General features: G+C 35.0%; 2 protein-coding genes across 3 annotated transcripts in view; both read right to left on the bottom strand.

Moving 5' to 3' along the window:
• The window catches only part of chk (chaski), a 38574-nt gene extending 26242 nt beyond the window's left edge, over positions 1-12332 (bottom strand). Inside the window, exon 1 of the mRNA XM_067775490.1 lies at positions 10232-12332. Within this exon, the coding sequence (XP_067631591.1) occupies positions 10232-12316 (2085 nt within the window). The 5' untranslated portion in view covers positions 12317-12332. The remainder of the gene's footprint in view (positions 1-10231) is intronic.
• A 556-nt stretch (positions 12333-12888) lies between these two features.
• Positions 12889-25203, bottom strand: part of LOC137245200 (DEP domain-containing protein DDB_G0279099) — a 368986-nt gene continuing 356671 nt past the window's right edge. For both annotated transcript variants that reach the window (XM_067775491.1, XM_067775493.1), the window contains one exon: positions 12889-13027. In XM_067775491.1, the coding sequence (XP_067631592.1) occupies positions 12961-13027 (67 nt within the window). In that variant the 3' untranslated portion in view covers positions 12889-12960. The remainder of the gene's footprint in view (positions 13028-25203) is intronic.

Below are 25203 nucleotides of genomic sequence, written 5' to 3'. Positions count from 1 at the left end.
CTAGTTCAAGAGTTCAATTCGGAGGTCAAATCTACTCACTTCCTGATTTAAACATCATATATGCCGCCAGCAACATTTATGGAAATTCGGCAGTACTTGCATTTCTTTTTGTTTTCTTCACGACTTTCTTTAAAGTGCTTCGATATTTCACTTTGCTTTGGCATCTGAAGCAAACCATTCTGTATTAAGCACACATTTTTCTAGTTAAATTTATGAAATCAAAATGGAAACACCATTACATTTAAAAGACTAAACTTCTGAAATAAATTGTAAAATTTCGCAAAATGACGATATGGCGGTAAACATCGCGAAATTCGATCAGCTGTTTTAATTTTGACAAAGAAGAGAGTTGCCATACATTTTGAAATTTTAATTTGCAAAGTTTCCACATAAAAGTTTAGTTCACTTTACTGAACGAACTAGCGAACTAGTTCAATTAAAAGATCTAGTCCTTTCGTTCTTTAGTTCAATAGATCCCCAAGCCTAATACGGCAGGGTGTCGGAAAAATTGTCTATCTTCTATTTCAAAATTAAAAAGATAATTATTGTGCTTCTAAAAATAGCACCACGCAATAACACTTTCATAAAGAAAATGCCAAATCAAAAAGCCTAGATTTGGTACAAACAAACATACAAAGTTTGTACTGTACAACGAATAATTCTATACGGCGAAATCTATTGGGAATTCAAACTTAGTGACAATAAAACAAAACAATATCTCTTTTGCATATTAAATATATTTTTTTTCAACAAAAGAACGAAAATATAACACACAAAAGTATTTTTAATTATCTTAGAGTTTACTAAAACTTCATTTTCCGCTCCTTCAGCTCAGAGAAAGTTGATATAATTTTACTTAAATCTAATTTTTAGGCAATTTCCTGCTCTATTGATAGCAATGCTAAACCGACAAGCCTTTCTTGAGTCATGGCCGAACGCAAATACGTTTTGATTAATTTCAGTTTCGAAGAGCTACGCTCGCCACTCGCAACCGGCATTGGTATCGTCACAAAATACTAAAGTGGGTATGAGACCAGACAAGTTGTGTTGTAAAATATAACTAAGGTGAAAATTAAATTTTTTTTAATGAAACTAAATATAGGGCCCCTACAAAATTTCTTCTTTTTTTTTTTTTTGCAAAAAGGATTTTTAGTACAAACGTGTTTATCCAATTTGGTGCCCCCTAGAACTTGGTGCCCTAGGCGGTCGCGTAGTTCGCGTAAATGGTAGAGCCGGCCCTGGAGAAAAGAGAGTATCTGTAGAGAGAGTGGAAGTCAAGGGCGAAATAAAACTTACTAAAATTAAAAACTGAGATTCAAAAAATATTTCAATGTTGTAAATAATTTGAGAAAAATTAAAAAATATAAACGTGACATCAAGGCGGCCAAGGTGATGTTGGTTTCGATTATACTTTCTAAATCTCTTCAAAGCCTTTTCTTGTGACTAGAACCCACACTTCTTCGATGACCGATCTGTTGACAAACACGTCTTGATTGTTGTACAACTTCTCCCAATAGATTTCGTCGTATAGATTTATTCGTTGTACAGTACAAACTTTGTATGTTTGTTTGTACCAAATCTAGGCTTTTTGATTTGGCATTTTCTTTATGCAAGTGTTATTGCGTTGTGCTATTTTTAGAAGCACAATAATTATCTTTTTAATTTTGAAATAGAAGATAGACAATTTTTCCAACACCCTGCCATAGCTCCGTATTAGGCTTGGGGATCTATTGAACTAAAGAACGAAAGGATTAGATCTTTTAATTGAACTAGTTCGCTAGTTCGTTCAGTAAAGTGAACTAAACTTTTATGTGGAAACTATGCAAATTAAAATTTCAAAATGTATGGCAACTCTCTTCTTTGTCAAAATTAAAACAGCTGATCGAATTTCGCGATGTTTACCGCCATATCGTCATTTTGCGAAATTTTACAATTTATTTCAGAAGTTTAGTCTTTTAAATGTAATGGTGTTTCCATTTTGATTTCATAAATTTAACTAGAAAAATGTGTGCTTAATACAGAATGGTTTGATGCTAAAGCAAAGTGAAATATCGAAGCACTTTAAAGAAAGACGTGAAGAAAACAAAAAGAAATGCAAGTACTACCGAATTTCCATAAATGTTGCTGGCGGCATATATGATGTTTAAATCAGGAAGTGAGTAGATTTGACCTCCGAATTGAACTCTTGAACTAGTTCAATTGGTTGAACAATACTTCAATTAGGTGACCGAACTAAGAGCCAAAAGAACTAGTTCGATGGACTGAACGAACTAGAAGGGAACTAATCTTTCCATTGAACTAAAAAATCCAACTCTACTGCGTACTAGCTTTTTTCAAGCTAGATTTAGACTTTTTCTCCGTTTAGTTTGAAAAGTTGCGATTTAGCTTTAAGTTTTTTCAGCTATTTTTTTTTAGAAATTTTTTAGTTCTTTTTAGCTTTCTTCAAAATTTTAGAAAATGTAGATAAACAGTTTTATGTAGTTTCAATTTTAAGAACATTGAATGAATTTGGGCTAGATTTCAAAAATTTGAGGGATTAAGGAACAGATAATGTGGCATTATAGTAATCAGAAATCGAGGCGTAGTAACTTTATTAAGGAAACATCAACCTAATATCATTTTCGTTCCATGTGTTTGCCACTCGATTATAGCTAAGTCGGAAAAGTTTCTTTCTGCCGCCGCTAAACTATGTGGCAATGGCAATAACTTCATTACAAATCGCGTAAGAATCTTAAAACAGTTCTCTCCCAATCCCATTCTTTTAACATGCAACTTTTTCCCAAACAAACCGATAATAACCAGCGATGACAAGAATTTGGCAAAGATCGATACTTAGATTTGCGATAACGAATATCTATAGATGGCAGTGTCGCCGCTTTACATTTCTCAATATCAATAATACCTATTTCAAAACTTTATTTAACCGAGGGTTACACGTCGGCAGTGTTTCGGCCAGCCCAGAAGTGTAAAGTGAAAATATTCCCTCCAAAAATTCATTTGCCAGATATCGTTTGGAGTTGGTGTAAAACACATACCAAACACTTGAAAAAGAGGTTCTCAGACAGTGTGGAATATAGAGTTTACATCTTTCATGGGTTCTTTAAAAGGGCAAAAAGTAAATTTCCTTATTGAAAATAGTTTTACCGGCGTTCTTATTTTGCAAATAAAAAAGCATTTACCTCAAACATATAACGAAAACATATAGGCTATAGTGGAGTGTTATTTATCATGTATCCCTTTTAAATTAAAACACAGATAGCATCTGCTAAAAATTTTTTTTATTTTTTATGATATTAGAGAAAAATTAATTTAAATTTCTTATTATGTTATGTCTTATGAAAAAAAAATTAATAAAACGCATAGAAAGTTGCCTTAAACTTTCAGCTTTTTTTCTTAGCCTTAAAAATTTTTATTTAGCCTTTTTTTCTGAAAAAGTTTTGGCAACACTGAACATTAGGCTTTAAGCACACTGCGCTAATCATTTAGCTACACAGCGGTGGTTTGTTTTGGTTGATAAATCTGATAATGTTAGAGTTTTGTACACAGTCAATTACTTTTTGACACTTCCATGTGCTCTTGGTTTATCAAAAATTTTTTGTTTGTTTTAGTGATAAAGTATTCCGATTCGATCTCAAGGTCTATGACAATAATTTTTATGATAATTCTTTATATTTTCGTTAGGCGTGAAGCAACGGTATTGCTCAATGTACGAAAACATTTTTAAAGTAATTTTTAAAATTTTACTTCCGAGTCTCACTTACGCGAGAAAAAACTTTGAAGGGATTTACTAGGTATAATCGAAAAGCTGTCGCCCTGTTCGTTCTGAAGTTGCATTGTTTCAATGTTTCCCAAATTATTAAATATCTAAATTAAAAAAATTATTTAAAAATGTTTTCATACATTAAGCAATACCGTTTCTTCACGTTTAACAACAAAAAAAAAAATACCGGAATCCAATTCCCAAATTACACATTTGTTTATTAAAAAATAATAAATATTAAACTTGTGTAACACTTGCTGCGGAATCCAAGGTTTATCTGCACAGAAACCTCCATTGCATAGGCGACCTTCGGCCAAGATTCAAAAAGAAAAATTAATCTGACCCGATCTAATATTGGCTACGCGAGCCACAGTACGAAAAACACCTTCCTTCCTAAATATATTAAGAAATACGAGCCGGACCTGTGTGCATCTTGCGCAACCAACGTAAAAGTCTCTTATCAAATATCAACAGAAATCAGTTGTTCTATCAATCAATTAAAATTAACAGCTTGCGCTGCCATCTAGCGTATGGTAGCAACTGGCGGTAATGCAGTGCAAATATTCACAATAGTCCCATAGTGCAAATAGATTTCTTTGTGTGCTCACAATCGTTTATTTTTAACAAATTATTTTAATAAAATATAGCTAAACAAAAGCACTACGACCAAAATTGCCCAAAACTCGCTAATAGCCCGAATCTCCATCTTTACAACCAAAACTTTGTTTATAGATTTGGATTCCAAATAAGAGCGAAAAAGGGACCCGTACATAAAAACAGCAATTAGAATAATATATATGATCAGTGGTTAAAATTTTGAAATATTCTAAAGGCGAGCTCTTTAGCACACATAATTTTTGCGATGAAATTTCTGTAATTTTACACCAACAGATTTTGCATATACCGCCATTGGGTGATACACACTTAAAGAGAGAAGTCCTAAGACAAGTATCTATAACTGAAGGGCGTCGTCTCTATGGCACCCAGCACTTGAAGAGAAAACAATGTCAGACCAGAACGTAGAATAACTCTTGACAATAATAATTTTAGACTAAGTAGAGAAATCAGGCTCCATGAGATAAGATTGCATTTGGACTAATCGAGACATAAGTTCTCCTAAAGTTTAATGATGATCTAATGGCCCACACTAACGCTTTTACATATGAACCCCTAAATGGAATATCACACTGTCTCGGCTGCCAGTTCAAAAAAGCCATGTCTCAAAATATATTTCTAAAACGAACTGCCTCAGAATTTTTGTTTATAAACGCCCTTCTTTTTGTCAAAATGTATTTGACTTATACCAACATAGGGCAGTTTTTAAAAAAAAAATAGGGATAGGTATAGAATTCCTCAAACAAAATCTGAAATGTAAAATTACTAGACTACACTTTTAATATCACAAGACAAGATTCAAAAGCTGCAGATCTGCTGATAGCTCAAAAAATAGTTTAATTTGAAATGAAAAAAGTTTCATTTGATTTGAAAAAAGTTTGATTTAGAAAAAATTTGATTTGATTTCGAATAAGTGTGATTTGATTTGAAAAAAGTTTAATTTGATTTAGAACAAGAAAGGAAGTCTAAGTTCGGGTGAAACCGAACATTACATACCCAGCTGTACACTTGAAATGCTGTTGTTGTTTGTTTTGTGTGCTTAATAGTGGTACAAAGCTACGCACTAATACATATACACATGGTTCTATTCTGAACTAATTTTCGTTTAAAAGAAGCAAAAAGGATACAGAGGCTAACACCAAAGACCTTGAGCGGGTAATAATGCAGTTTTCCTTCACATATGGGGATTTCCCTACTGTTTATTTTAAAATAAAGATATAACAGAACAATAAACATAAACACACAAGTGCCATTGTACTAAAAAGCGTTATTACAAAATAAGGCAGGGCTATTAACGAAATTTTCCAACTTTTACTAGAAATAGCTTATTACCTGCATCTACGCACTTTTACAAAATCTTTTATATAAAAGAAGGCGATTTAACCGATTTAGTCCATTTTTACTGAAAATATTTCCTGTTAAACACCAAATTTTTCGTCGAGTTATGGCTCCAGAAACGTTGGGAAATGCATTGAAGGAAAGGGGCAGTGCTACGCCCATTTTTCAAGATTTGAATTTTTTCCCATTTTTTGTTATAATGGCACAAAATACGATTCGTACAATACTATTTTTCGCTAAGATTTAACTTATTATTTTTGCCTGCGACCCTTTTTAAAGTCATTTATATAAAAGTGGGCGCGGTCCTTAACCAATCTTATTAGTTATTTATTTATTATTATTTATTTCAGTATAAGTATATACACATTAGAGCGGGTCAAAGTTATTGTGGCAAAGGCACATACAGTTTCTGAATCTATGGGTCATACTGAGTAATATTGCCCATGGGACCATAGGTCTCCCTAATTTTGTTAGAAAATTTTATATCAAAATTTTCTCACTTGATTAGGAAGGCTCGAAATTCATTTCAGATCTATGGTCCCATGGACAATATTACTCAGTATGACCCATAGATTCAGAAACTGGATGTGCACCTAAAGTTTTTTTTCCATACAATTTGACCCGCCCTAATAGACATATATCGATAGCTTAATTTTACTTCTTTACAATATCATTACTTATAGGGAATAGTTAGTGACATCCTTATTTTATATAATAACAAGTAAAGGTGTGTAAGTTCGGGTGTAACCAAACATTATATACTCAGCGTGAGCTTCAATTCCACATTTCATTTCAGATAAATTACTTTTCTACATAACACGTGGCACCGCCCGTTAAAAAAAATTTCTCACCGTTTCCTCTTACAATTAAACTTGATAAGTGAAATATCATTGATTCAAAACTATTTTTTGCTAATTTATAGCTTATTATTCTAGTCTACGACCCTTTTAAACTTGTTTTATATCTAAGTTGCTGTTGTCTTTAACCGTCCCGTGCGCTTTTTTTTAGAAATATTTCCTGCTATAGGGAAAATCTGTGTACCCAATTTTATTACGATCCGTTAATTTTTCTTCGAGTTATGGCTCCCGAAACATAGAAAATTGCTTAGTCATAAAACAAAACGAACTACTGTTGACCTGGGTTCCTGGCCATAGGGGAGTTGAGGGTAATGAGCAGGCGGACAGCCTAGCCAGAGAGGCAGCAACGACACGACCTATGGGCCCTGAACCGTTCCTGCCAGTAGGCCCGCAGGAAATTAGAGAGCATCTATTGCTGGAGGAAAGGGAAAAGAGGGACGAACAATGGCGCAATATGCCAGGCCTGAGACAATCTACGTTACTGTTAGGGGGTTACAACACAACTCGATATAGGGCATTAATAGCCTCTCGAAAGATAACCTAAGAATCCTAACAGATATTCTTACAGGACACTGTAGACTGAACAGTCACATGCAAAAGCTGGGTATATCATCGAACAACACATGTCGGTTTTGTGATCGATCAGCGGAGACGGCGGACCATCTACTCCTGGAGTGTGACGCAATCTCAAGGCGTAGGGCTAAGTTTATGGGCTCACCCTGGCCAGAGCATTCTCACATCAAATCTCTCAAGCCAGCTGAACTGCTAGGGTTCATCAGAGATGTCGGCTTGGATGAGGTGCTGTGAAGCAGCTGAGGGCACAATAGACCAATGATCGCAGTGCTATCCTCAATTAATTATCTATCTATTATCTAGTCATAAAAGGGGCGGTGCCACACCCATTTTAAAAAATTTTAGTGTTTTCCAATTTACTGTTATAATTCAATTTATTTATATTTATTGATACAAAGCTCTTTTTCGCCAAGATATAACATATTATTTTCGTCTACGACCCTTTTAAAAATCTTTTATATAAAAGTGGGCGTGGTCTTTAACCGATCGGGTCCATTGTTACTAGAAATATTTTCTGCTATAAGGAAAATATGTGTACACAATTTCATTACGATATGTTAATTTTCCTTCTAGTTATGGCTCCCGAGACATAGAAAATTGCTTGGTCATAAAAGGGGCGGTGTCACGCCCTTTTTTTTAATTTGAAGTTTTTCCTATTTATTGTTATAAATCCACTTGGGAAATGAAATACCATTTTTATAAAGCTCTTGTTTGCAAAGATATAGCTTATTTTATTCGTCCACGACCCTTTTAAAAATCTTTTATATAAAAGTGGGCGTGGTCCTTAACCGATTTCGTTGATTTTTCTTCAAAGCAGCTCTTATCAAAACATTGCTTATCTGCCGAATTTTGTTACAATAGGTTTAACGATTTTTGATTTATGATTAATAATATTTGTAAAATTGATTTTATCACAAGTGGGCGGTGCCACGCCCATTAAAAAAAAACATTCTAGGTGTATTTTTTTACTAAATAATCAGGTTTTTTGTGTTTTCCAAAATGTTATATATATATAAAGTGGGCGTGGCTATCATCCGATTTCGCTCATTTTCAATACCAGTCTATTCTGGGTCCGGTCCACATAAGCTCGTGTCCCAAATTTGTTGACGATATCTCAATATTTACTCAAGCTATTGTGTTAAAGGACAGACGGACGGACGAGGAACTGACGGATATGGCTCAATCAAATTTTTGTCCATACTGATGATTTTGATATATGGAAGTCTATATCTATCTCGATTCCTTTATACCTGTACAACCAACCGTTATCCAATCAAAGTTATAATACCCTGTGTACAAGTACAGCTGGGTATAAAAACGCTTGATTTGATTTAAACTAAGTATCATTTGATTCTAAAGAAGTTTCATTTAACCTGAAAATGCTATATCCATATAGCGCAGCGCATAAAGACCCAAATGCCAATTTCGTTGTTCTGCCATATTCAGTGCAATTTTTCGTTCGAAATGACCCACATAGCACTTTGAATATTATATTTAAACTGAAAATTGTGTTACTGAGAATTTTGCGATCTTTTTCGAGCCTTTTTAATTACTTAAAATTGAAAGTACGCTTTAATCATAACGCCTGCAAATAACGAAATGCACACTGAAAGAAAAAAAAAAACTGCCAAAATCAACCGAATTAGCTGTCGAATTAACGTCACACAAATTGTTGATTCTGTACTAACCGTTTTAACAGTGAAATCAACAAAAAAAAAAAAAAAAAATTCAACAACAGCTGTGTTGAAAAAAGAAATACTGTTTCACAAAAGTTTTGAAAGTTTCGGTGTGTTGGCCGCATAGCTCTGGTGTGTTAACTAACAACTTTTAATGCCAACCTTAAAATACCAATGAAAAGTGTTCAAATATAACCGTGGCTGTTGATTTGGTAAATACAGAAATTTGATAATATACAGATTTCTATTCTGTTAAATTGACCATACAGGTTCATTCTCATGACAAGAAGCTTCGCTCAATTAACCATAATGCGATAAATTTTACTTAATAACTAATTTGTTGATTTTGCTAGCTAAATTTCTTTCGGTGTAAAGAGATCACAAACCGATTTCAAAGACTACATGAAAGACTAAAACTGGGAACTTCCGCTATTAAAAGAAAACCTGAAAATTGAAGCGCACACAACGCTTTTAAATGAAAATACAGTAACAAAATGTACAGCCATCACAAATTGACTACAAATTCGACTTGAAATATCTTATGCTGTGTTCAAACAGAAAAATAAATTGTGGCAATTTCGATTTAAATTGAGTGGTGTTCATACACCTCAATTTAGCTTACACAATAGTAATTTGATAACTGGTTGGCTCATCTCTACAGCAATAACATACCTTTGTTTAGACTGTCAAAATGTGCGTGTTGGTATTAGGCGAATGGAATGGAATGAAAACATAAAACTTTGACATTTTTGTGTGTGGTAAGAAAATGTGTTCAATGTTTTGGTTTCATTTTGAGTTTGCCATCTTCTTTTGACAATCCCTACTCCAGTGAAATGGAAAAAAAAAAATAAAATCAGCTTATGAGAGATACAACCATATAGTTGAGCCATGCTAACTGACGTTTAAATGTACTCAATAAACACACCTTACAAGGTTGCATTTGCAGTTTGAAACAATTTATTACGCAATTTTTTTTTTAACTGGCAATTTATTATTACAATTTATTATATCATAAATTGCCCAAATGGTTTAAATTGCCAATTTGGTGTGTGTTTGTACATAGTATTAGAACCCAACTTTTGTTTACTCTTGGGTGCGACACACACATCCCTAAAATAAGATTATTAATGGGATATTTAGAGCTTTTTGGCCGTATAGATTTAAAGGATAGACATTTTTAAGTCCTATTGGTTTTAGTGCCCTTGCTTCCGGAATGTGTTTTATTTTTGGTCATATGAAGCAGTCTTTCTGAAGAATATACAAAATATCATGAAAACGTGTTTTTTTTTTTAATCCAAGATTTTAGGGAGTTTAAATAGGAAAGCCATTTTGGGATTGGTTTCGATACCATGTTTTCGTTAACATACTTAAGAATGTACTTTAGTACGTCTGCAAAATCTAATTCTACTTACATCTTCTTCCTCCTTCGCAATAGTCGTCATAGAGTTTCTAAAAATATTCGGACACGATGATGCACGTAAACGATAACGATGTGTATTCAGCATAGCACCACGATAATGTATTGAGTTACGATGTACACGCACATTCTTTAAGAAATTCGAATTACGAATCGCAGCATTATAACGCAAGCTTGAGCGGAAATTCGGTTTCCTTGATTTCGACAAACGACGCATTCCTGAAATGCTGTCGGTACGGTTGCGTTTAGCTGGCTTACTCATTGCTTCATTTTCTGGTATCGTAATAACAGCCGGACCTTTATTCAATTTCCTAAAATTACCTTCTATAAGTGCAGCAGTATCATTCTTAATTGACATGTAATAAGTCTCATCATTTAATATATCCACCGAATTGTGACGCATACCATTCGCTTTTAGATGCGTTAAAGATGTTGATGCATTCTTGCCACTAAAAATGTTCTCATTCAGCGAAAAGCGTGAATTACTAAGATTACCCTCATGACTGGAATTGCGTTGATATTCACGTGGCGTTGGTGGCAATGTTTTCGTATGCATGTCCTCAATAGCGGCACGTACTGAAACCAACGAGGTACGCGACGGAGTTTCGCCAGCCCACGAATGTTTTTCAGACGGCGAAAGGGTCTCCATCGAAGCTAAAAAGCTTTTTTTAGCTTCCTCCGCTGCTGCTTCCGCCATGCCACCCATCTTTGTGTCGTCGGGTGAACCGATAATTGTCGATGTAGGATTAGGACCTGCTGAAGACATTGATAGTAAGTTTTCGCGTGATGGTGCCTCAACTCCATCTTTCTGACGTAACGAACGTCGACTGAGACTCTTAATTTCATAAACGCATTCTAAATCTTGTGAACCCAAAAATGTTGGCAAAAACATTTCGCTACGATAACGTTTCATTGTCAGCTCATTTGGATCTTCGATTTGTTGATTTGCTTCGGTATTATTTTTTGTAACCAATGTATCAAGTACAGCTTCTTTTGTTACGCCATTATCAAGTAGTTTTTTGATCTCATTAAGGCATACGCTTGAATTCGAAAATGTTGTCACACTTTGCGAGCGACTCTCCAAACGATTTTCCTCTATTAACCAATCGGGATCACGCATTAGCGCACCACAAACGCACGTATTTAACATTGTACCAGCGAGTATGAGTGTCGCACCGCGCCAACCATAGTTATCTATTAGCCATTGCGTCAATGGTGCATATAAAAATGTGCCAATACCAGTGCCTGATGCGCCAATACCGGTGGCAAATGTACGTTTCTTATCGAACCAGAAAGCGATAGATACCACCGCCGTTACATAACCAATGCCCAGTCCGAGACCAGAGATAACACCAAAAGTCAACATTAACATTTCCACCGAATTACATAGCGACGACAAACCAAAACCGAGAGCCGATAGTAGGCCACCAAATATGGTCATTTTACGACAACCATACTTATCAACCAAATTCGACCAAATTGGACCCATAAGTAGTGGCACCGAAAAGAATAACGAACTAATCCATGCTGTCTTCGAGGGTGATTCGCCAAAGTAATGCAATAGTTCGGAATTGATTAGCCCAAAAGAAAATGATAAACCATCGGCTATAAGCGAAACAACCAGTGAGGATAGTACAACAACCCATCCATAACCGCCATCTGGTATCTCGGGCTTCTTTTTATCTGTTGAACCCGAATCAATTGAATCACCCGAATCATTCGATATAAGTCTTGTACGCTTTTTCACTTCATTGTATTCCAACATTGCAAGTGTCGTTGTGGGAGCGGAGGTGTTGGCGCTAGTCAATTCGTCATTTCCACCATCGACTGCTATAAGGCAATGTTTTAGTAAGCGTCCATTAGCTGTATATTCGTCTTCATATTTATGTAAGTCACTTGCCGAGAGGTCGCAAAATTTTACCTCGGGAAAGAATTCATGCTTGATCGATCGATTAAGTGGTGTTGTTGTGGGTGTTGGCGTCATTGACGGTGCATTCAAATTGCCATTTGTGAGCGTGTTGAGAGGCTCGTAAACCGAACCGTTGGGTTTGTTTTTGTTGTTCGTTTGATTAGCAACCATTTTGAGAATAGTGCTTTATTTTATTTGAATTAATTGATTAAAGAGTGCCTTGTACGTGACCTTGACTCTGATGAATTGTGATGTAACAAAAAATTTAAGTTATTGTGTATTAGTTTGCTTATTTAATTGTAAGTGTATTTCCAAATACTTTTCGTCTTTCGGCTTTTGTTTTAATTTAAGCCTGATTTATTTTTGAACATAGTGGATGTCAGCAAAATTTCGATATTTTACTTCGCCTTTATTTTGCTGCTGATTATATACTAATTGTCCTTCTTCTACTAATTTCTTAGTATGTTTCCTTTTAATTTACTACACCTGATTTATGTAGTTTTTTTGCAGCTCCTAACGGTCCCCTCTTCGTCAAATAAGACGTTTTTGAGTGCTGAGATGCAAACAGTTTTCCCGTTTGTTTTCCTTCTTTTGTTTCGTAAGAGGTTTGTGCTCTTCGTTTCGTTATCAAACTCTTTGACGTTTTTTGAACGCCGTCTTAAAATATTCGCACGTTCTTCAAAAAATTCCAGATCCAAATAAGTAACTTATGATTCAGACGTCGCTGTATCTGTGCCTGATTGCTCTGTAGCTTTAATGGATCTATCGGCGTCTATCTGCGCATGCGCGGTTTTTTGTTCTGCTAGGGTTCTTATTCACACCAATATGCCAACTGTCTTTATTGTTGCCTTTAAATGCTCAGATTCCAAAAATTGCAAGTTCCTGTAAAGAAAAAGAGAACCCTAGTGAGAAAAAGGTATTTTATTTATATTATATAGAGCTTATAAAAATAATACAAACTATCATACGTGCTAATGTACTAACCATAGATCAAAATAAGAACCTAAGCATGGATCATTTTCCTTGAGATGGATAGCGTGGGAGTTTCCCTACTTCAACTATGAGATATTTTTGTGCCCTCAGGAAGGGCCGGGTGGGGGCTACATTCGTCCAACCAGATTACTTCCAATACTCTCAACGAACCACTTGTTTTCTCTGATGAGCTTAAGTGAGAGTGTAAGTTCCAACTTCCCAAACTTCTGCCAGACTGTCGAAAACCATGCGCCCACAAATCTGGGTCGTCTTGTGTGCGGTCCTGTACATCGGCAGAGAAAGTGATGATTCGACTCCTCTTCATTATCACCCTGACAGCTTCTGCAGCGAGAAGTTTGTTGGTATGCGCCACCGTGAAGAATTGGTGCAAGAGCGCGATGACCTGTGATGACAGCCGTAAATATTCTCACTGTACATTTGTTTAGCTTGAGAAGGAAGCTGGTTTCTTTTATATCCAAACATGGCCATAAGGACCTTGAGACCTCGCAATCATCCCAGTTGTTCCACAGTGAGACTCGACATATCCGCACGATATCCGTCTTTATCATGTTGAACTCTAATGCTTGTAAAGCTGTCGTTGGACCTTATTATTATTAATTTAAAATTAACTTCAATGAATTGTGTAACTAAAACGTTTTCGACAAAAACATAGATGCGTTTAAAAGTCTGCATGAAAAATTCGAAATTTTTATTATGAATATTTAAAATTTTGTTGAGTATGCATTTCTGTAGCCTAATCAAGTATAGTCTTAAAGAGCATAAGTTAAAAAGGTGGTGTCTTGGAGTTCGCCCAGTGGTTGAAAAATCCACCAATACTGACGTTACTATACCTTTTATATTATTTTAGTTTATTTTATTTTGTTTTGTTATACCCAGCTGTACTTGTACACAGGGTATTATAACTTTGATTGGATAACGGTTGGTTGTACAGGTATAAAGGAATCGAGATAGATATAGACTTCCATATATCAAAATCATCAGTATCTAAAAAAAAAAATTTGATTGTGCCATGTCCGTCCGTCCGTCTGCCCGTTAACACGATAACTTGAGTAAATATTGAGATATCTTCACCAAATTTGGTATCTTCACCAAATCTGGACCCAGAATAGATTGGTATTGAAAATGAGTGAAATCGGATGATAACCACGCCTACTTTTTATATATATTTAACATTTTGGAAAACACAGATAACCTGATTACTTAGTAAATAATACACTTATAATGTTGAAATTTGACGTGTGGACTGATATTGAGACTCTTGATAAAAATTTGAAAATTTTTTTTAAATTGCCGTGGCACCGCCCACTTGCGATAAAATCAATTTTACAAATATTATTAATCACAAATCAGAAATCGTTAAACCTATCGTAACAAAATTCGGCAGAGGTTGCCTTTACTATAAGGAATGCTCTGAAGAAAAATTAACGAAATCGGTCTAGGACCACGCCCACTTTTATATAAAAGATTTTTAAAATGGTCGTGGACGAATAAAATAAGCTATATTTTTGCAAAAAAGAGCTTTATATCAATGGTATTATTTTCCCAAGTGGATTTATAACAATAAATAGGAAAAACTTCAAATAAAAAAAAAAAATTGGCGTGGCACCGCCCCTTTTATGACTAAGCAATTTTCTATGTTTCGGGAGCCATAACTCGAATAAAAACAAGTAAGAACGGGACTGTCTTCTACATACCTAAACGATTTTTAAGACAAATATAAAATAAAAAACAGGTAGGTACTTTGTGTGAGGATGCAAAGTTTCAGGTTGTTTGTGATCTGCGTGTAAAAACTATGACTACGAATCACGTATTTCAAAAATATATGACGTAAACGTAACTATTTGATGAAATTTGATGAATTTTGAAGCTTCTAGCCGTAAAAAAGGGACAAAAATTACAGTTTATATGGGGTATATAATATATATACCACCGATCTCTATGATTTTTTCAGACAACAATATATGCTATACACGTAAACATTTGGTGAAATTTGAACATATCTAAACGATTTTTAAGATAAATATAAAATAAAAAATAGGTAGGTACTTTGTGTGAGGATGCAAAGCTTCACGTTTTTTGTGGTCTGAATGTAAAAACTATGACTACGAATTACGTATTTCAAAAATATATGACGTAAACGTAACTATTTGATGAAATTTGATGAATTTTGAAGCTTCTATCCGTAAAAAAGGGGCAAAAATGACAGTTTATATGAAGTATATAATATATATACCACCATATATATACTATATATACCACCGATCTGTATGATTTTTTCAGACAACAATATATGCTATATACGTAATCATTCGTTGAAATTTGAAGCCTCTAGCTCTTAAAATAGGGCAGCAATTACGAAAAGTTTCTTATCTGAACAATCGGTTGTGGGGGATATATACTATATATACGACCGATCTCATTAATTTTTTTCAGGCAACAATATGTGCAATATACGAAATTATATGGTGAAATTTGAAGTTTCTAGCTGTTAAAATGGGGCCGAAATCGCAAAAAAAAATATATATATACTATATATAATACTATATATACCATCATATATATATTATATATATCACCGATCTCTATGATGTTTTGACACAACAATATATGCTATATACGTAAGCATTCGTTGAAATTTGAAGCCTCTAGATCTTAAAATAGGGCAGTAATTACGAAAAGTTTCTTATCTGAACTATCGGTTGTGGGGGCTATATACTATATATACGACCGATCTCATCAATTTTTTCAGGCAACAATATGTGCAATATACGAAATTATACGGTGAAGTTTGAAGCTTCCATCTGTTAAATTGAGTAAGATATTACAAAAATCCTCTTTTTCTGAAAAATCGGTTGTATGGAGGATATATGCTATAGTGGTCCGATCCGGCCGGTTCCGACAAATGTCTAATCGGACACCCAAATACACCCGCTCACCAAATTTTATCAAGATATCTCTAAAATTGAGGGACTAGTTTGCATACAAACAGACAGACGGACAGACGGACATGGCTAAATCAACTCAGCTCTTTATCCTGATTATTTCGGTATACTTAATGGTGGGTCGATCTATTTTCCTTTAAGGACTTACAATTTTGGGTTTCGTGACGAAATTAATATACCATTTCATTTTCATGAAAGGTATAATTAACGGATCGTAATAAAATTGTGTACACATATTTTCCTTATAGCAGAAAATATTTCTAGTAAAATTGGACGGGATCGGTTAAAGACCACGAAAACTTAGATATAAAACAAGTTTAAAAGGGTCTTAGACTAGAATAATAAGCTACAAGTTAGCAAAAAAAATTGTTTTGAATTAATGATATTTCACTTATCAAGTTTTATTGTAAGAGGAAATGGGGAGACATTTTGTTTAAATGGGCGGTGCCACGTGTTATGTAGAAAAGTAGTTTATCTGAAATGAAATGTACAATTGAAGCTCACGCTGAGTATATACTGTTCGGTTACACCCGAACTTAGACACCTTTACTTGTTTTATTTTATTTTAATACAAAATTGTTGCAACCAAAAGAACAAATAAATACTCCGACTTGACTATTCTAACTTGTTTTTGTAAACACTATAAATATCAGCAAAGAAAATTTAACATTTACCCCTTATTTGCTGATTCCCACTCAAACTAAAGTAAATACTCAGTTCGTTTGCATTAGGCCGGCTTGTTTTCTCAACATTCTGAGTTTAAATATTCTGATAGTTTGAATACGTGTTTGGCAATTGTAGTGGTATCATTTCAGTTGTATATTTTCAAATGAATAATTTGGTGGTATATTTAACTTCTTGAATTTTTTTTAATGGCCAGCATTGCTCATTGAGAAGAACTGTAGATACATATCGTCGCTGCGCTCACAAAAACAGTTATCTGTTTTTCAGTAGGTAACTGTTCAGGAGATCAAAAAAACTTATTTCTGGTGTCCATTTGCGAAATTTTGCAAATGTCTTGAAATATTTTATGGAAAGTATGTTATTGATGTGTGAAAGAAAAAATCATGTTTTTTAACCCATTACGACGTGATAAATATTTGCGCCGTTTTAAAGCACATAGCTGCTTTCAAACATGATTAAAAGCAGATCTTGCTGTGTTTTTGGTCTCTTGGATCGCTGCAATGCGGATGTTATGCCGCTTCATGAAATCAACTATCTCCGTGATCTTCCCAGCTAACCCATTACAGTTTAACTGCAGAATTCTGTGTTGTTGTGGCTTGCTGAGCAGCGGGCAGCTAGAAGGTAGTGGGGGCGATAAGGCGCAGACTACGGGACGCCCTTGGGCCACAAACGATTTATAAAAGTTACGAGAATTTCGGGTTTTGGGGTCTAGCCCAGAACATCCTGTACGATGCAACCATCCCTTTCACGTGACACACTGACAAGAGTGTGACCGTCCTAAAAACATACTTTTCCGGCAAACGCAGCAAAACCATTTATCTGTACCTCGGGGTCAGGTACAGGTCCCGGATAGGGTTCGATACCCTCCCGGAGCAGAAAAATATGGCGCAGTTCCGCTGCAAGGATGACTATTTGTGGGAGGAACGCAACAAATTAAATGGGGTTACACTGAAATAACAGCCCTTAGTCGGGAAGAATCTCGAGTTGCTCTGGCTCATAGAACCGGCTGCCTTGGGAAGCAAGATGGTTAGTAATTATTTTTTACATTGAAATTAAAGCACTTTCGCCAGCAATTAAAAAAAATTATAAGCAAGTTAGTGCAAACCGTTTTTCAGAGTACTTCTAGGACTGTGAGCACATAGCTGTTTTCGGTCACTTCTAAACCAAAAAAGATATAAAAAACGGCATATGCAGAAATGTGGGCTCTATATAGTGATAACGAAATATGCAATAAACAATTTTTTGACAAAAAACACATAACTGTTTTCGTTAGCGCAGCGACGATATGTAATTGTTAATACCTATTTATGTAAAGATTCCATACGAGGTCCGTTTTAACCGTTTTCATTTAATTTCTTCAACATACGGTACTTTTTTTTTAATGTTTAGTTTATTACTCAAATAAACGACTCAAATTTATCCGAAATACATAATTTTTTTTTAATACTGAAACGCGTCATTGATTTTCGAAATTTACTTTTTTAATAGATATTAATTTCGTAAATACACTCAAAAAAAATCTCACCAATTTCTGAAAACGATGAATAAATGGGTTTGATTTTGCTTCTATGATGCTTCCCTTAATCTCAAAAACAAAGATGTTTTTTAATCTTGGTTATAGGAATAATTTTCTTGGTAAAAATAAAATAAAAAATTTTAAGCACTTCCTTTATATAAATGGACAAAAATCAACGAAAAATGTCCCCTTATATAAGGATATATTCTGGCTAAACTGTGATTTTTAAATTTTGACATAGAAATTGCAAAAATATTTATGAGAAGTAAAAATATAAAAGTGGAGCGCACATTACTTGGATTGGAAAGTTGGTAGGAAAGGAGATATTATTAGTCAATCAATTGCGCTCCTTTATATTTTTCCTTCTCATAAATATTTTGGCAACTTCTATGTCAAAATTTAAAAATCAAAGTTAGCAAGAATTTGTCTTTATATAAGGAGACATTTTTCGCTGATTTTTGCCCATTTCTTTAAAGGAATTAAAATTCTTTTATTTTCTCCTTTTTTTAAATTTTATCGGCGTCTTATCCTATCTGTGAAATTTTACTGTTGTAGCTCAATGAGAACTTACATCAATCAATCAAAATCAATCCCAAAATTCCCTCCGTTCCGTTTGATTTTTCTAAATATCTCAGTCCGTGCGCTTCCAGCGAAACTTTCTGTATTGTGTCATGGGCTGTCATCGACCTCTGAATTAAGCTCTAAATTTTTAGCCTCTAGCTCATCGAGAAGTTACTTAAAACCCGGTTTCAAATTTCCAAATTATTATCTAATTTTTTCGATCCGTGCGCCACCTAACGAAATTTTTTCTCCTTTTCTTAAATTCTCTCGGCGTCTTATCCTATCTGTGAAGTTTTAAAGTTGCAGCTCAATGAGAACTTACATAAAAATTAATCCCAAAATTCCCTCCGTTTGTATGATTTTTCTAAATATTTCATCCCGTGTGCCCCCTAGCGAGTCTTTTTGTATCGTGTCATCAGCTGTCATCGACCTCTGAATTAAGTTTGAAATTTCAGGTCTCTAGCTCATCAAGAAGTTACTTAAAAGCTGGTTTGAAAATTTTCAAATTCTTATCTAATTATTTCGATCCGTGCGCCACCTAAGGGGCTTAAGGAGTCATCTCCGTAAGCATTATGAGGAAATACGGCACCTGAGAACTCAGCCGTATTAAGCCAAAAAACACAAACAGATCCTCAGTGAACTCCACAAACAGGCGTCGGACCTTTATGCCAGGAATTGCCAGGTGAATGCAGTACTCAAAGAACAATACCCAAAACTTGCGGAAGAGGAATGCACACTCCCCAGGGAAACGCGAGTCACTCTAGCTCAACTTCGATCTGGATACTGTAACAGGTTAAACTCTTACCTATCCAGAATCAACCCCGACATACAAAATGTATGCTCTGCTTGCAATGTGTCCCACATGACACCAACCATCTCTTTAATTGTAATGTGGAACCAACGCCTCTAACACCCCTCTCATTATGGTCCACCCCTATTGAAACAGCAAGTTTCCTTGGACTCCCGTTAGAGGATATTGATGACAATTTGTGATCGGTCGCACCTATTGGATGGGGCGAAGCACTGCTACTACAACAACAACAACAACAAGTTACTTAAAAGTTGGTTTGAAAATTTTCAAATTCTTATCTAATTATTTCCATCCGTGCACCACCTAAAGAATTTTTTCCTTTTCTTGCATTGTCACGGTGTTCTAACCTATGTATGTGTAAAGATTCACGTTTGTAGCTCAATGAGAAGTTACTTAAAAGTCGATTGCAAGATTTGTATGAAAAGCGGACAAACATTCAACCGGCCTAATATAAAAGAAGTAAAAATGGAGAAAATTGTATAATATATACAAAAGGGGGACTCATTTAAGCATATAAATTTATAAGGTGTAAAATTATATCCATTTACATACGCTGTTATATGTATGAACGCACCTAGTAATATTCTTGATAAACTCAATAGTCGATCAGCTCTATTATTGACAAAAAAAATTTTGATTATTATACAAATTAAATAATTCCAAGATTAAGTGAAAAATCAAAACTAAAACTTCTGTACTAAGATATCTTTGTAAATGACTTGCTCATGTTGGAGATTTCTTATGAAAATGACGGCTGTTACGCCATGAAATGTACGCGTAAATTTATACAAATTGTGTAAATGATTTTTCATACAAAATTTGACAGTTCGTTTACGCACTAGATAAATTTATACGTTTACACACTTTATGAGGCATTTATCAGGTTAAATGAGTCCCCCTAATATAAAAAAATTTATTTAATAATTTGGGAAAAATTTAAACAACGTGACATCAGGACGGACAAGGCGACAGCTGTTTCGATTATACCTTGTAAATCTCTTCAAAGTTTTTCTCCCGGGAGTGGGAGTCGAACTCGCACCCCTACGATAGTTGAAATGGTTGTAAACGCATTCAGCTACGTCATGCCTGTTGTGAAGTCTTTCCCAATTGCCTTCTTTATGCATATTTTAATCTTTTACACATTGCATACTTCGTATGCAATTATGTGTTAAAGCTATGCTTGGTACGGCGGTTTTCAAAGAAACTTTGGTTTTTGTTGCTGTTTTCGTTCTATTTATAGAACTACAACGAATTAACCAATTTTGTCTGTTTGTATGATTTTTAATAATCGGGGATTGCCCATATTGCTTTTTTTTTTTAAATGTATGAAAACATTTATTTGAAGCAATTTTTTAATTTTATAATTTATTTAATAATTTGGGAAAAATTTAAACAACGTGACATCAGGACGGACAAGGCGACAGCTGTTTCGATTATACCTTGTAAATCTCTTCAAAGTTTTTCTCCCGGGAGTGGGAGTCGAACTCGCACCCCTACGATAGTTGAAATGGTTGTAAACGCATTCAGCTACGTCATGCCTGTTGTGAAGTCTTTCCCAATTGCCTTCTTTATGCATATTTTAATCTTTTACACATTGCATACTTCGTATGCAATTATGTGTTAAAGCTATGCTTGCTTCAAATAAATGTTTTCATACATTTAAAAAAAAAAAAGCAATATGGGCAATCCCCGATTATTAAAAATCATAAAAAAATTTAGTTGTGTAACTATCACGGCCGTCGATTTCCACTCGAGTTCAGCAACTTTACAGTCCAGTTGTTGTTGTTGTTCTTGTAGCGATAAGGACACTCCCCGAAGGTTTTGGGACATTGAACCTTCTAGGTCATTCAAGTATCCGAGATAGAAAAAAAATAAATTTAAGAACAACCTTTCCTCAAACTAATGAAAAGATATATATAAACATAAAAAATTGTTACTCGTTACATTTAAATTTTCCCCACTAAGTTTTTCAATTCAATTAAGTAGACGATAAGCAGAGAAAGATCGACAATTTTACTGTGTTTCGCGCGGCAATGGCAAAATAATAACCTTTTTTTTTACATAAATACCGAAAATAGTAAAAATTGCACAAACATTAAAACAAAAATAAGAATAATTATTGATTTTTCTTCAACTTGCCCTCACAAAGACATAGCGGAAATAAAAAAAATAAAATTAAATCATGTCAAGGCATCTAGGGACTAATGGCGAGTGGCTAAAACTTTGAGTTATACTACATACATATGCGTACAGTGGTGTTCATATAATTAGGGACAACCATATTAGAATAATAATACTGACTCCCTTTTCTTTTTAAGTTGTCATGACGTAGGTATTGCAAAATACTATTTGTTATTAGGGTTGCCAGCTAACCTTAGTTATATATCTTTTTGTTAAATTGAACTCCGCGAAGTTCTAAAATTTCATTTAGAAGTTGTTTAAGTAAGTCCTACTGTGCTAAGCCGGGCCACCAAGGTAGTATTATCAAAGTACTAAATTCTAAGATTACTAGCCCCATCCACGATTAAATCGTACACCCCACACCGGTCTAACGAAACAGTTGTGTAAAGTCGTTTTAATTACAATTTTCTTCATATAGAAATCTTAGGTCATATCTGTAAAAATCTAAGTTCTTTGAGCCTTTCATATAAAAGTTCAAAAACGTTTCGGATATATTGTTTTAAAAACGCGGATGTACGAAACAATCGTGGGTCGGGCTAGTAAGTTATTTCACATTTGTGGAATTTAATTTCTCACGGAAGGTACTTCCCGCTAATATCAATCAAATAAAATTATAAATGTTTAAAATAAAAAAAATTGATATTTATCGCCCAGAAGTATAATAAAGAAACCCCACTACACCAAAACTATAGAAAAAACATACACAATTTTTGCCTCTAAATTTCCGGATGAATGCGTACAGCCTTTATTAAAACATTGGTGTTTCTAATTATGTAGCCACAGCTCAATTCAGTTCAGGAACACATTAGAATCTTTTTCTTGACACGCGCACACACACACCCAAAAGCTCTGTTAAGTAGTGATGTGCGATTACCTGCATTAAAAGAGTAATCCAGTGAGAGTTCGTAGGTCCTCTCTGCTGAGATTGATGAGCTTGGCTGATACTCTCGTTTCAGGGAGTATAAACAATTTGTCCTATCTTTGCCATGGGCATTCAGTTCAGTGTTGTCTGAACCGCTTTGTTTCCCAGTTACTTATGGTTTCCCTAGTGTGTGCTTTTGTAAGTCCACAAAAGGGCCCTGAACCATGCAATGCTGCCACAGCACCCTGCTTCGCTTGGTAGTATGCTTGTTCGTTGCCTTCTTGTCCCTGGTGTCCGGATACCCATCTTAAAAACCGTATCATTTAAGACCTCAATGCATTCATCCACTCGCCTAGAAGTAGTTGTATAGAACTGCAAGGCTGACTAGCTGTCTGACATAATATATTGCCTGAATTTCTGCCTGAAAATGGTAGGGTTGCAATCCATTAGTATCAATTTCTTGAAGTTCGGCACATAGATACCAGTTTCCGGGTTTCCGTCATGAAACTTCGATTCATTAGTGAACCAGAACTATGAATCAGGATCAGTATATGGTTCCCCTGTTTCGCCCATAGTTATGTCCACAATAGATACCTCAAAGCTACGTGAGATTCTGAGCGTAGGGGCCATTGTATCACGTAGTTGCAATATGGGATTTCCTATTAAATTTTTCCGCTAAGGCACTTAGTGTAGTCAGCAGGGAACGTTCTCATCGCACTCGTTATTCCAATATAAACTAGTCAATGTAGTTTGCTTAATTTTGTCACCAAACTAAGGAAACATAGATGAATATTGGCTTCACAACAGCATTAAATGTGCAGTATGCCATTTTGGGAGATAGATCTCATATTCTGCCATAAGAGTCGTGTGCAAGCAAAGAGCGCTCTTGTAGCTTTTTTCAAGGTAGCATATAGATGAGCATTCCACGCGTTGTCTCGTGCATCCTTGTGATGCAGATTACTAAGTCATCAGAACATCGTTATGTGTCAAATCAATTAGGTTATGTTTTTAGAGTCAGTGGCTTTTCCTGACTGATAGGTAAATCAATTCTTTCACAGCGGGTGTTTGCTTAGTTTAACCTGCCTAATGTGCTGAACCAAAACTTGCTCCATGCCCTTTAGGAGAATTATAATGGCATTTAAGTATTTTTCATTGAATAAATCCAGGGGCGTATTCAGGGGGGGGGGTGGTTCAAACCTCCCCCGCCGAAATTTCCGAAAATTTAAAAATATTCGTCTGTACTAGAATAATTACTCTATTCACTTTTAAAACCCCTGTTAAGAAAATAGCATTAATAGCAATAATGAAAATGCGAAAGAATAAAATAAATAATATTTCACAATGAGAGAAGTTATTGGTTGTCGCTAATCAATTATCAGAGCAAGTCTGAGAGGCCACAACTAAACTCCTGCAACGGTTCACTCATTTGGCGCGGTAGACGGTAGAATGTTTTGAGGCTCAATGACCAAATACACACTCTTCGACCAAAGAGTTTCAGTCGAAATGAAATGAAAATGTGGCAAAGATAATTAAGTTTCATATTTTCCGAAGGCACAATTATCCTTTTAAAATATCGAATTTTGCATTATTTTCATGCTCAGTCATCTCATTTTCGTATGTTTCACCTGAGTAAAGCCACGTCAAAACCGCCAATGTAATTTCATTGATCTCTGGTATTTCAACAAAGACTGCAAAGATATGTAGGAAATGTCGATACAAAAATGCACTTTAGCGATTTTTCGAGATTCCGCTTCGTTTGCAAGATACAGTGTTAAAAAAATACGGAATATTTTAATGAAAAGTTAATAACTCACACGATTTTTGCAATAGGTTAGGTTAGGTTGAACTGGCCGGCCCATGAGGACCTCACATAGACGGAATAAGTCCGTAGTGTTACCAGAAGTTTATTTTAACGACCAAACTGAAAAACCCTATCAAAAACCGGGACCTATGTTATAAAATAACTCCGTCCTCTTGCCAAATGCTAGAAGCTTCCTAGGATTAAAGCCACTTGCTGCTTCTAGATCTGACAGCTGTATCTCTCCTAATAGCTGGAGTCTTAGCCTGGCAAGCGCAGGGCAAGAGCACAGAACATGCTCGATCGCAATAAATCAATGAAATTTTTTTTTAGAGTAGGCTAATGTTTTGTCTATAACAAGAATATACAGGCGAGTTATTAACTTTTCACTAAAATGTTCCATTAAAAAACAAAAATGCTTTCTTGCAAACGAAGAGGAATCTCGAAAAGTGTAATTTTGTGTCGACATTACCTATACATTTTGCTTCGTTGTTGAAATTCTAGAAATTCACGGTTTTGACGCGGCTTTACCCACCTCTCGATAAAAATGCAATGAAAGAAATCTCGCATCAAGTAAATGAAATGAAAATATGGTCAAGAATATATTTTTGTATTACGCCATAATAAAAAACATAGCAAAACTTTTTCAGGCATTGTTTGACAATCCCACCGGAGGAGCGACCAATCACGTTCATTGATGCATTAAATCA

The sequence above is a fragment of the Eurosta solidaginis genome, chromosome 3 (assembly GCF_040869045.1).
Source record: "Eurosta solidaginis isolate ZX-2024a chromosome 3, ASM4086904v1, whole genome shotgun sequence".
Classification (NCBI taxonomy): domain Eukaryota; kingdom Metazoa; phylum Arthropoda; class Insecta; order Diptera; family Tephritidae; genus Eurosta; species Eurosta solidaginis.
Note: the sequence above shows the minus strand (reverse complement) of the source record. Positions and strands in the feature narration are given on the sequence as shown.